Genomic DNA, 13,453 nt, shown 5'->3' on the forward strand with positions numbered 1-13,453 from the left:
TTAAATCACATTCCAGATCATACCCAACGTAACAAAACTAATATCAATGTATTTTTGTGTGTGTCCCCGTGCATCGTTAAAACAAACAGAACAAAACCAGCTGGAATAAAAATAGTTTATTTTAAACAAAGTGTACAAAACTAAAAACATCAATAATTCTTAGTGTGCAAAATCAATAAGTATAAAAAAAACTATGAACATTTTATATTACAAAACCAATCAATATTCTTTGTAAATACATTCATCCAAATGTTATATCATTCACTTCAGATTTAATAAACCATTTAAATATTTCTGATACAAAAAATAAAACGTATAAATGTTTTTGTAAACTTCTGGTTAATAGAGAAAGAAATCACATTTGACAGGGTCACACACACATCATATATATATATATAATGTCGGAGCAGATGACCTGAAATGTTAAGGCTCTTTAATTCCATTACAATAAAAAGTAAAATAGTCAATGGGAAGGGTGGGTTTTGGGCTGCTGATCAACCAAGCTTCATAGACAGCATATATTTACTGAAACTCAGACTAAAAAGATATCCAGATCCAGTGTTTTGTGCCTGGTGGGCACCTACAACAGGATCTGCTTACCAGCCACACACTTCCCTATTCTTAGTGGTCTGGTAGGGCATGGGGTATCTAGTAGTGTTGAGTAGAGTTGAGTTGCAGCCAACATGGACCTTCTCCTGCTCACCGTAAACAAGGCTTTCTGTTTTTTCGCATGTACAGGGAGAAGGGACTGTTCCCAACTGGTTTACCAACTCAGGTTGAATAAAAATGACTGGAAGGACCGGGTGGGATTACCACAACAGCTCTCCTGCATGTCTGCTGCTCTTGGACACTAGAGTTTGAAATGCAGGACCCAGGTGTTAGAAGGTTGTACAGTGAACATCTGGGTCCAATGTGTGAAAGACACCATGCTTGCCCTCTTTTTAAATTGAACGTTTAAACATTTATGGAAAGAAATGCACGGTAAGACATAAGAAAGACCTGTATGAATCACAATCCTTATGAAGACAGTTTCACAGGAGGTTCATACTTGACCTTCACGCAAAATGTCTCCTCGTTTTTATCTTCCTGGTCATTGATGAAAATCAGAATTTCCTCTAAACCGCTGCTCTGGCTTGGGGCAAACCTCAAGCCGATCGTGTACGTTTCTCCGACGCCAACCTGAACAAAGGGTTAAAAAGGACCGGCTGTTGAACAGTGTCATGCTTTAATGTCCTCGTAAATCACAAGAGTTGAAATAATGTTTCCCTAGATGCTTCCTAAGCTGAAAACAAACACGACTAATGGATCATTTTGCGCTGAGCTTTTGGCAAATTATTTGGAAGACTTTAAACTCCAGAATTCCAATCTAAATGTAATCTCCAGATTTTCATCTAGATGATTCCATTAAGGGATATTGCTACATCTATTTCAATCGAAAATGGGAAATTTAATAAAACATACATAAGAAATCTTGAGCTCGTTAAACTGGTAAACTCTTAAAACTATTGCAACATATTACTTTTTGTCGTTTTACGTAAAATTTAACTTACTTTTAATCTCTTACTATTTTTTTTCTCTTTTACTTTATTTTACTTAATCTTCTCTCAATATTTCCTTAATGAGTGATTGATTCGGGGGGGTTATATGAGGTTACAGGCCCACTAAAGGGGATATATTTATTTGTATTTTAAGGAATTGTCCCCCTTTTTCCTGTTTTTTCTACCCCCATTGCTGTTTTTCTTGCAAAGATAACAGTAATAAAAAAAACTATATTACAAAGAAAAAAATCCATCGCCACGTATGGAGTTACAGTATGGGTTTGTGCTTTCAGTTGTTCCGGAAGGGTTTTATTTGATGAGTTTGAAAGTCATTTTCCTTGAACTTCAATTTGCGATCTTCGCTGTGTGCCTTTGAATAATGCACTGCACGGGGAGTGAGAGTAAATTCGGGCGACATATCATCCTTTCCAGCTAGCGTTACAAAATAAGGTCATAAAATGTTTAAAAGGAGTAACTAACTACTACAGAATGTGCAGACGTCTGACCTCTCTCTGTCAATTAAAATAAAATACGCTTCTGTTGGCTGTTGTTTAGATATCCGATGCACGCGGTATACCGAAGCGGAGCTCCACAGACCCTTCTGTAAAGTAGAATGTTTTTCAAAGACTTCAGAACGCAGCCAGAAGCTTCCGTCTGGCAAAACACCAGCCATGAAGAAAATTAATGCAAAATATAAAGAAATTTGCATTCCTGTGAAGTGCCGGTTTCAACGAACGCACATTTAGAGGCAGACGCCAAGATAATATTCCTAAGCAGAAGATGCAGAAGAGGCTCAGAAGTCATCGTCTGCTTCTGCGGCCAGATATGTTTCGTGAATGACCAGAACATGTCCATATGGACATATTTTATCGATCCCTGTACATACTGATAAAAACAGTCTCCAAGCTCTAAGAGAATTAGTAAACGGTCACTTTTAGGATTTTTTACACAAATCACGGTTGGTCTGTGGTCCCAGTATCAGGAATGGAGGGTCCAAATGGGCTTTTTCTTTCAAAAGCAAGGACATTTCTAAGTGACTCCAAACGGTAGTATATACAGTAAATATAACATAGTTTGAATGACAATGAATTTACCTGGAAAGTGTTCTCCTTGAATTGTAGGAGATCGGGCCGGTTCGTACGCAGGGAGTACACTTTCTTGGTTTGATAAGGGTTGGTGTACGTAATCCTTTTGTTGCAGCCCTTTTCTCCTCCAGCAGTAAGGGCAATTTCAAAAGCCTTGGAATAAATAATACAAAGAAGAGATACAGCAGATGAAAGATAAAACATGCGATGTGCAAGAGGTCCTGCCGAATTAGATGTTCGGCAAGACGTTTTATCTATTGCCCCAGTTTGGGGAAGAGAGCCCCGACATGCTGGGGGTTTGGGGACTGTACATGCCCAACACCGGTTTTCTTGCAAAATGGGCATTATAAACGTTCAAGGTAGGCAGAACAGCCACAGAGATAAGAAAATGGATTTAGCCAAATAAATCTGAAGATGGACCAACATGGGCAAAGTTACATATGTTTTTGGGACCTTACAAGTCTCTTCTTCAGATCTGAAGGGGACATGGTAAGGAAGGTTGAGAAACAGAGACTGGGGTAGAGACAGTGGGTCGGGGCAGAGAGGTAGAGACACTGGGACTGGGGCAGAGAATATGGTAGAGGTGGAGAGTGGTAGAGACAATGGAACAGGAGAGAAGAGGAGCTCATACACAGAGAAGCAACACAACTGTATGTATCTTGTACACTTCCAAGTCAATCAATGGTTCATCTATTGCAGACCTATTTGCCGGCGTCTTTAGAGGCCCATCCAAGCGTATTCCATCTGAACAGCAAACCTCTGAGGCCTTCTACACGTTCTGCTTATGGTTTATACCGTATGTTCTATTTTTCCTGAGATATAAATTGAATTGGCGCCCGACTCCCTAAAATATCACGTTTATATTAAACGCATTTCTTCCTTCATCATCACTCTCTGTCCTGATTCCTGGGTCTATATATATATATATAAACAAAAGTCACTAATCCTGCTGAATTCACGTGGACACGCAGTCTGGACATTGAGTTCTTTTCCGCTGCTTTTTATGCAAATCGTTAATTAGCGTTATTGATTCTTAAAACGGAATCTACAGCTACCTCCCTCCGCGTTCGGACATCTGTATTATTGTATTCCGACTGTAAATCCATAAAGCGGCTCGGAGAAATTTTGCTGATTGAAAGTTCTGCTGCGAGGGAGATGTTGAAGACAAAATGTTTTTTCAGTGATACCGCAATCGGCTGCGCAGATGTTTAGTGGTTTGGCATCGTTATACATCGGTACGTCAGTAAAATGTGGGAAATCGCTCTATTAAATTACAGATTTATTTGCAAACAAGGTCCATGTTGATATTTCCATCGATGCCAAGGAGGGTTTGTTTTGTTGTAGAATACTGATCAGATTGTTGCCGCATAACACCTGTGTGGCTTCCATTATCTGATCAGGGTTACCTATCCTTTAAAGCACTTTTTCTCTCTAATATTTTTTCTTACGCTCACAGCCCTCTAATCCTGCATTCCGGCTATGAAGCCTTCACTACTAACAAAAACACAGATCGGCCCCATTTGGCCCGTCTAGTCTGCCCTTTTCCAGCTTTAAAGACTCAAACCTTAATCAGTCGTTGGTCTCATCTTAGATTCAGGAGCCGTATGTCTATCCCATGCATGTTTAATACCCTCACTGTATTATCTACCATGTCTGCTTGAAGGCTGTTCCACTTATCTACCACCCTCTCAGTAAATAGAAAGAAAAAATTACACCAATCAAGCAAACTGTAGACAAGAAATGATTTATTTTGGTTATATCCATTTTTATGGTTTAAATATTCTATTACCACTGAACGCCTGCTTGGACGCACAACCTGCAATGTCAGAGGTTAACCCTTACTGCCTCCGGAAGAGTTTTAATATTTTTCCAGATGTCTTACCTTAGAAATGATGGGATTTCTGCAAGACACGCAAACCAGCCACGACGCTACAAGCTGGTGCTGATCCACATCCACTAAATTGAGGTAAGTAAATTTACTGCCCGCCTTGGACGGACAGACGCTTATGTGGAGATCTTGTATTCCGTTCGGAGGCAGTACGAATACGCCGTCCGGATCGACCTGGAAGAGAAAGACGGTCGGGTCAAAAGGGAGCATCCTTGGTGGAACAGGACTGGCTGTAAGGTGCTATATATATATTATATTATATATACACTCATACATAGACTGTAGATTTTTATTAAAAACAATATATTTGCAGGCCAATTGGCTACCAAAAAGTTCTAGAAGACTCTAAGATAATGGCCTTTTCTTGATTGTTTTAACATAAATATGATATTCTGCAACAGCTGATGCTCTGGTGATTCACGTAACATTTGGGGGCTTATTTTAACATCTTACGTAATATATATCGCTACCCTGTTTCATATTTTGTTTTAATGATAATTTCCAATTTTGGCTCCAGCTTGCAGATAAAATGAAGACCATTTATTATTTTCTTTATTACCCCCTGGCTTCATTAGCTATGTGGTTTTCATAAAAAGATGAAATCCAAACGTATTCACTTCTAAAGCAGCTGGCGATACCCACAAGAACAAGAAGATGACTCTTTTAGAAATGAATAATAAAAAACAGAAGTTCCATGAAAGGAAAAGGGGCTCTCCCCACGTTCCTCCAATCAGGGGAGAGGGTGTGTTAGGAGGCTCCGCCTTTTCGGGGAAGTGCCGGTATAATAGAGCCGATACTGGGGAGAAGCGGAAGAAGAAAAAAGAAAGAAGAACAAAAAGAGGCAAGAGAAGAAGCGGAGCTGCGGAGACGGAGACAGGGACACGGAAGTGGTTGACGAGAATGTAGGGAAAGATTGCGAGAGAGCGTGAGAAAGTGTTGGAGATTGAGTGAGAGTGAGAGAGAGTGCGAGATCATCGAAAGCTGTTATAGATATAATATTAAACCTTCACCTTCAGTTCTTTGGGATGGGAACTGTAAGCCTTCACTTTTCGGATAACTTGTGTTCCTCGCAGAACCAAAGAAAGCCGGGTCGGCTGGCCGGTTACGCAGCTAACATCGACCCTTTTCAGGGAATGCACATAGATCTGCCAAATCTGCAGAGGAGCGGCAAACCACGGGTCTCTGAGGATAAAAAGTCTTTACATTAATGATAGCAGTGTGAAAATGTTCTACGTATTCCCTACATTCAAAAAAAAAACGTGTATAAACCGTGTATTATAAAACTTAATTAATAGAAATTTCGAAAGTTCTAACAAATTTAGCATCCAAGGGTAACACTAGGTTTTTAATGACCATAAGTAAAAAGCCCTGAGGGGATATCTCATAGGATAGTCAGCGATGTAATAACTGGGATATGCTGAATAATACGCACGTTACATCACAAGCCTTCGTTTTTTCCCCACATATGACGTTTGGTTCAATAGGCACCCGTCAACTTTAGGGTTCAGGGGATCAACTGTTCATCCCTCAATGATGCCTCCTCTCAAACATGTGTTGCCTTAAATAGTTTGGAAGATGGCACCACCAAAAGCAAAGGAAACCTATCATCATGCATAAAAACCCATTTGGACTTCCAGAACACAACCCATTCGTTACACGGAATAAATAATGAAATTCTTCTTATGACAACCCTTGGTTTCCATTTGGCTCTTCCATCCCCACGGCGAACCCGTCAAACATACTTACATGTAAAGAACAACAAAGAATTTTTTAATCTGCGGACTCGGCCCTCCAGCTACCTTTATAAATATGTCCTGAGGCTCTCCGGGGCCCTGTGTAAAAACGCAGAGAGAAAATACATCTTGAAACATTAGTCTAGAAATAAATTCACGCTATATTTTACAATTAGATTGAATATTTCAATATATTTTATATATATATATATATATATATATATATATATATATATAAATACTGTCTGAATTTATTTTGAATAAAAAAGAAAAAAAAAATCCATAAAGCATTTCGACGGCTTAATATTTTGATTTTGTGATTGGCTGACCCGGTTTCGCCAATCACTTAAACCCAAAAGCCACTTGCCTCTGATGATGATTAGATGTGTAAGGAGAAGATTAGATACGGGCTGGAAGATAAAGTGTTGTAATTATTCCAGGTGTCACTTTACATTTTGACAGGCGCTAATGGCGAAAGACAAGAAAGGGAATGACTGAACGAGTTTATCCATAGAGCGCAATGTTGTTTCAAAAGAGAAACGTAGAAATGACGAGCGACTTTGTGATCCCTGTTATTATGGAACGTGTTAGATGTAATTACACGTTAGGACCTTATTCTACGGGAGAGAAGCCACGGATCTGATCGGTGTCAGTTTATATCAATCTACTCTTTGACCTGGGAGGTGTAAGAAAGTATCTCATATTCCTTAAAGGGACAGTCTTTTTATTTTTCCGCCGATATGACTTCTCAATACGCGGTGATCTATCGTTCCCCATGATTTTCTGCAGAGTGTTTCTATGGAAAACGCTCTGCAAGAAGCCTACGCACCACCCCGCTCAGCATGCCAACGGGCGATGAATGCTTTGGAAGGAAGGGAATGAACACAGACTCAAGGGGCAACATATAGATGTATGAAATGTATTCATTAGGAGAGCTTTAGGAGATATGTAAATCCAGTCTGGAGTTTGTGAATTGATAATTAACATTTTATTGACCAAACATACCATTTTTTTGGTGTCACAGATGACATTGGGGTCGCTGCAGTGAACGTGAAATTCCGGCTCCCCACCTGACATCCCGACAGGTGCGCCTAAAAAAACATTTCTCTTTAGATACGGCTTCACTTTCCTTTTCAATACCGATACAGATACAATGATTAAAATAAATCGGTTTAATTATTCCTTGATTTATTATTTAAAAATCATTGCATAATTATAAGGATCTCAAAACACTTTAGCTATAACTAGATTAAATCAACGAAAACGGCTTTACATTTTTATATCATTTATAAGACGAGATTTGAAAAACCTTAAATTAGCAATCACTTTGATGTCATTGGAATTATTGGGTGCTGTGATTATGATGAGACGCTCTTACATGTAACCGGGCAGTTATATATCGCTTTTAGGATCCTTGCCCTGTGATTTAAATTTTGCTTAGAGTAAAATTATACATTTTAGAGGGCTCGTGAATGGAGCCCAGGCCTTCCTCGCTCTTACAGCCCTACAGCTTCTTTAGTTTCATTGCCATTATTCAGATAAATACATGACGAAGGGGTTCTTCTGCATGGTTGTTGGTTCTGGAGCTAGTTAAAAGATTTGATTAGACACTGAAGCTTGAAGACCAGCCCCGGACTGGCCATTGGGCATACTGGGCATATTCACCCAATCTGCCACTCCAGGAGCGGGTCAGAAGCTGCAGCACAAGATCAGCGGCTGGGTGCGAGCACTATGCGTCACTTATGTCAGAAGGCGGCCGCTGGCCTTAAAGTGCCGGAGATGCCTTGTGATCGCCAGCCCTGCCCAAGACGATACAGTGATCGTCTGCTTAATTAGGGGCACAAAAGTCAGTAATTTCAACACAGCCTGGAAGTTTATGTTTTCAAGGAACATGATCAGCTCAAGACTACTATCAGATGAGACTACATGAAAACCTAACTTTTAATAAAGTTTCTACAAAAAGGGTTTTTTACCTATCATCTTCAAACTTCATTATAACTGTAATGAAAATCAATGTGTTCAAACATTTCAACTTCCTAAAGTGGCGTCTTTGGCCTCTTACTAGTGTGGAAGGAAAGCGTAAGCACCTGGGAGAGTGTACCACGGGGGCAGCCGAATGGATTTTTTCAGGAAGGTCAGTTCCGGATGATAAAATCGAAACGTCTGATCGATAACGTGAGGTTGAGGTTCGACGTTCACCTGAAGAATCGCTACAGGTTTTCCGTCCGACGTCTTGAAGGAAACCTGGTTATCAGAAATATATTTAGGTGAAAGCGGCCCAGACTCGAGACGGCGAAGGCTTCTGCGGGCGGAAAGATCCAGGTGTTCCTCTGGTGACCAATTACCGCTGTATGTTTAGAACAGATTGTACGCCGAGTGTCAGAAACTTTAAATCCCTTCTCTGGGGACGGCAGCGAGGCTTTCGGGGAGAGAAAACAACGTTCGCTCCGAAGTTTAAGAAGCAAATAAGGAAACAAATTTGGAATGCATTTCCTTCTAATCCTTTTTGAAAACATTTCTCAAACATTTTGCAGATTTCCATTTCAAACGCCGCCATACTCCGGAGACGCCGCTCGCGTGAAAGAGATGAATTTGATGGGCATTCAACATATAATCTGACGCTTTCCTCTCGGAGTAAAATATTGCTGACCAAATGAGATTATACATCCGGAAGCAAAGCAAACAGCCGCAGTCACAGAGCGCTAAGGAGCTAATGGCTTGTGGATAATCTCTCCTCACAGATACAACTGATAGATATATAGATAGACAGACAGACAGAGAGGGATAGATAGAGAGAGAGAGATAGACAAATGAAGAGAGATAGATAAATGAAGAGAGAGAAAAAGGAGAAAAAGATAGAAAGATAGAGAAATGGAGAGATAGAGAGAGACAGATAGTTAGAGATAGACACATGAAGAGAGAAAGATAGATAGATAGATAGATAGATAGATAGATAGATAGATGATAGCTAGATGGATAATTAACAAAGATCTAAACCCTGACAGTAGAGAAGAAGCGTACGGACCAATGTATCTGCCCATTTTCTAGCTACCCTAAGACGTGAAACTCGGTACCTGTCCTTTTCTTAAATTCATGGCTGCCTTATGCCGATCTCCTGATGCTTCAGATCCCTCACTGGATTAACCTCCATCACTCCGGTGGCTATTCCACGTACCAACCACCTCCTCGGAGAACAAACGCATTCTTTCATCATATCCGAGCGTGCGATAACATTCACACTGATGAAAAGTATCTGATGTACGCTCGGATTATAAACTCCTTCCAGCGGGGCCCTCCTCACATTATGTTATGCGCTACCGGTTATGTCCGGTTTAAAGTCTTTAAGAGAAATAAATGTGATGATTTTACCTTAATTTTGCGGGACGACATTGCGTTTGGATCGTACTGGGACGTTCTCTGTGATTCCCTCTGCAGTCCGCCGACACCCGGACCCGGCTGTAACGTGCAGACAACATGCTTTAAAACATTAAACGCTGGGGGTTATGCTCAAGGGAATATATTTTCTCGAATGGGTCTTAAATGTCACGCACCTGTGCTGCGGTTACGTGATGTACACAGAAAGCCTGGTATCTGAATGGGACATAGACAGTCTCCTTGGGGCGCAGAAAAAGTCGCGGATTTGTGAAGTTTTGCTCAGTATGAAACATATTCTCTTCTAAGGGTGTTGATGTATTTGTTAAACCTTTAAAATATTTCCACTCCTTTGTATCCACAATAACTCTAAAAAAAAAAAAAAATAATAAAAAAAATAATAATAATAATAAAAAAAAAGATAAAGATAATGAGACAAAAAATATACCATCTCTCAAATGTAAATTACAGTTAATCTCAAAGTGTCAACCTTGCCAATACGGTCACTATAGATGCATGGCTGTAACTTGGCCCCAGGGAAAGCATAAGGATGGGTAGTTATACCAATGGAGCGCCACTCAGCACGGAGAGAGAGAAAAGAGAGAGAAAGATAAAAACGAGAGAGAGAAAGATAAAAACGAGAGAGAGAAAGAAAGAGAAAGAGAGGGAGAAAGAGAGGGAGAGAGAGAGAGAGAAAAAAAGAGAGAGAAAGAGAGAGCAACTTTTATGAACTGGGCAAAAAGTGTATTTCAGGAAAAACAGACGGCAAAACATGCAGAACATAAAAAGAATAAGAAGATGAAAGAGCGATTACACATCTTTCACAGATAATTGAGGACAAACAGAGTCTTACCGGAGGTCGGTGTTATCAATCTCTATGGTTACTGTGTGCTGGGTGTTGTAGGGGTTTTTAAGTTGAAACTCAAAGAATTCTGCAGCGCCCAGCGTAGCGTAGACGGTGTAATTTGAGGTAATGGCCTGATTCAGCATACTGGAGATACAGTCTGCCTTGGTGCGCTCTCTGTATGCTTCGATAATCTGCAGATCTCTAGAGTGCTGAGTGCGCTCCTCGTGTCGAGTCTAAAAAACAAAAAAAGAAAGAAGAAACAGCACAATATCTCTGTGTTTATTCTTTCACCAGCCCCCCCCCCAAAAAAGTGCACTTTATAAATTCAGAAAACTAAAAAAAAACATTTAATATATTAAAGTTCATTAAGATTCAAGCAAGAGTCCAAAAAACAGATGTGTTTTAGTTTAGAGGTCATGAGATGAGCTCCTATTTTATTTACCCCGAGCACGTTACTTCCGCTTTCTTAAGGGGGCATCCCTAGCATTTGAACCTACTGGGCAGAAATAGAACCGAACCAGAACCCGTTTTATAGCAGAAAAAAACATTGCTATTCATAACAGAACGTCATAGATTAGAACTGAAACACAGAATATAATTAGCATAATGTATATTTTTGGGATTTTTATTAGCTGCCTATTTCTTCATTCTGTTTAATTGCCATTCATTTCACAAAGACTGATGTGCAATGGGGAGCGGGGGTTCTAGACTCCATATCTTAGTCGGCGTCCGCTTTTGTTTCTTCTTATTTTTTTCTTACTCGTGGAGCGGCTTCATTTATAAACAGCTTCGGAACAAGTCACCGGGTCCTGGGAGCCGATCTGCCACAATCTATTTCTCTGCCGAGCGTATATTTACTGTAACAAGCTCTGAAACGCGTTACTCCTGCCAGCTTTCAACTAATATAGACCTTGACAACTGTATAAAGAGGAGAAGGGTCACCTGATGCGTGCCGATACATAACGGAACGCTAAACAAAGGGCGAAAAATAAACTAAATGTCCAATGGATTAACCCAATTCCTTTATTATTCAGTCTCGGTGGTCTTCTTCTGGATAGTATGGGTTTGTGGAATGGCCGAAATTGATGGACTATATGTTCAACCTATAAACTATGTAACTATGTTAGAAATGTAGTGAAAATTAGTATCTGCACACAGACATTTTTGATTATGTAATGTGCCTGTACAGTAAAGCCGGCCCTCTGCCCGATTAAGCTTGACGTCTCTGATCTCGTTGATGGTGATTTCTCCCGGGCCTGCAGCATCCACCCCATTGATTCCCCAATGATTCAAATGGGGTTAAGCTGCAAAAAACATCTAAAACGCATATTCATGAAATAGTGATTAGCTCAGTTTTATATATATGAGAGCTCTAGTTTAATTCCCCCAACGTCAAACAGTTTTTTTATTCCAATATAAAGGAAACGTTTTTTTTTTTGTTTTGTTTTTTTACATAAAAGCATGTTAATAGCAGGCTTTCTTACCAAAATGAGTGCTTTTCTCGAGTTAACGTTCTCTTGCGACTCGAGCTGTCTCACTGCCATCATCCTCTCAATCTTGCGTCTCTGCGTGGCGTCCGTCTCGCTGCTCGGGTTCTGATACGCAATGCTGAGCTCTTTCATGCGGCTGAAGAGCATGGCTGCCAATTCACTGTCTAAGTCAGCCAACTTCTGAGCCTGCGAGATATTCTTCCCTGCTTAAAACATAAGCGTTTCAGTAAACCGTCTGCTAAGTTTAAGCCTCAAAGGATCGGCCTTACAGATAAATGCATAACTTCTAAGCGGTGCGGCGGTAGCTTCAAAGGGAAGCCACCTCGGCTAAGAATCGAGGGCAATCTCCACCTTTCCCCAACGCATTGTCCTCCTATTGCTAAGATCTGTGTAGGAGTTTAGGTTCTAAACAAACTGATTATTAAGAATGCGCACTATTACTGTAATAGATATACTCTATGTAGGTGTAGATAACAAACTGCCTCGGGGCAGCTTCATTTTTCTGTGCGGTCTCCATCTGCCTGAGGCAACCTTGCAAACAGGGGAATGCTTCCCTAGCAGAGCAGCCTGTATGATGTCAAAATGCCACATTAAATCCTATAAGAAAATAATGAGCCTCATTAAACGGGGAGGAAAGACAGGGCAGGCTGGGTCAGGGTAGGGAATACGGCGGCGGAGAAAGGCAGAGTAAGGAGAGGTGCGAGAGGGGTTGGGATGTGGACTTGGGGGGTCCGAATCAGACACGGAAAAGGGATAGATATATCCCGAGACAAGACCAAATGGTGATTACTTTTGAGTATTAAAAGCAGGGAAAACGGGCAGACTAGACGGGCCGGACGGTTCTTATCGGCCGGCAAATTCTATGTTTCTATATAATAGGAGCACGGGAGAAACATGCTTACAAAGTGGTGGAAAAAGTGTTGCTCAGGAAAAGTAGTGATTGGCTCGGCAGTTTTACCCCAACAGCCAATAAAAACACGCTGTGCTGGATAATACGGTCCCTTACAACCAATATCTCCTAAGCAACTACAATGAATTAAAAAGAATAAAAGAATGATCAGTAGTTGCCACTTGTAAGGAACGATAATCAGTTTAGATGAACATTTTTCAAAATGTAAATATTTTATATTTTTGTTTTCTCTTTGTTTACTCACCGCCCAAAGCGTTGTTGGGAAGCAGGCTACCTCCGCGGAAACCACTTCTGCCGTCGTGCGTTGATATGATGCGAGATTTTGAAGGGGGGAGCGACTCTGACCTCTTAAGTTTTTGCTCGGAAAGACGTCCTGTGGATGAGTAAATATATAAAAGACAGGATTAGAGTATGAGTTAATAAATAGGTCTCATTCGCTATTTGCCCATTTCTGTGATGTAGAATGAAAACCAAGAGGTTATAGGACAACACACTGGGTTCCCAACCATCCGGAGATGCTGTCTTGCATATAGGTCCACGTAATGAAGGAAAGTAGGCTTCTTAAAAGTTTTACCAAGTCCCAGTTGCGC

The 13,453-nt window shown here is 40.5% G+C and overlaps 1 protein-coding gene across 1 annotated transcript in view; it reads right to left on the bottom strand.

The window, feature by feature from the left end:
• Window positions 1–1,017: 1,017 nt before the first annotated feature.
• NPHP4 (nephrocystin 4) overlaps window positions 1,018–13,453 on the bottom strand; it is a 79,689-nt gene continuing 67,253 nt past the window's right edge. Inside the window, exons 18-29 of the mRNA XM_053452415.1 lie at window positions 13,108–13,236; window positions 11,948–12,156; window positions 10,470–10,696; window positions 9,796–9,985; window positions 9,614–9,700; window positions 8,332–8,488; window positions 7,250–7,335; window positions 6,258–6,343; window positions 5,522–5,693; window positions 4,506–4,685; window positions 2,633–2,776; window positions 1,018–1,179 (exon numbers count right to left, since the gene is read on the bottom strand). Coding sequence (XP_053308390.1) covers window positions 1,018–1,179; window positions 2,633–2,776; window positions 4,506–4,685; window positions 5,522–5,693; window positions 6,258–6,343; window positions 7,250–7,335; window positions 8,332–8,488; window positions 9,614–9,700; window positions 9,796–9,985; window positions 10,470–10,696; window positions 11,948–12,156; window positions 13,108–13,236 — 1,829 coding nt within the window. The remainder of the gene's footprint in view (window positions 1,180–2,632; window positions 2,777–4,505; window positions 4,686–5,521; window positions 5,694–6,257; window positions 6,344–7,249; window positions 7,336–8,331; window positions 8,489–9,613; window positions 9,701–9,795; window positions 9,986–10,469; window positions 10,697–11,947; window positions 12,157–13,107; window positions 13,237–13,453) is intronic.

This window comes from Spea bombifrons, chromosome 12 (genome assembly GCF_027358695.1).
Source record: "Spea bombifrons isolate aSpeBom1 chromosome 12, aSpeBom1.2.pri, whole genome shotgun sequence".
NCBI lineage: Eukaryota > Metazoa > Chordata > Amphibia > Anura > Pelobatidae > Spea > Spea bombifrons.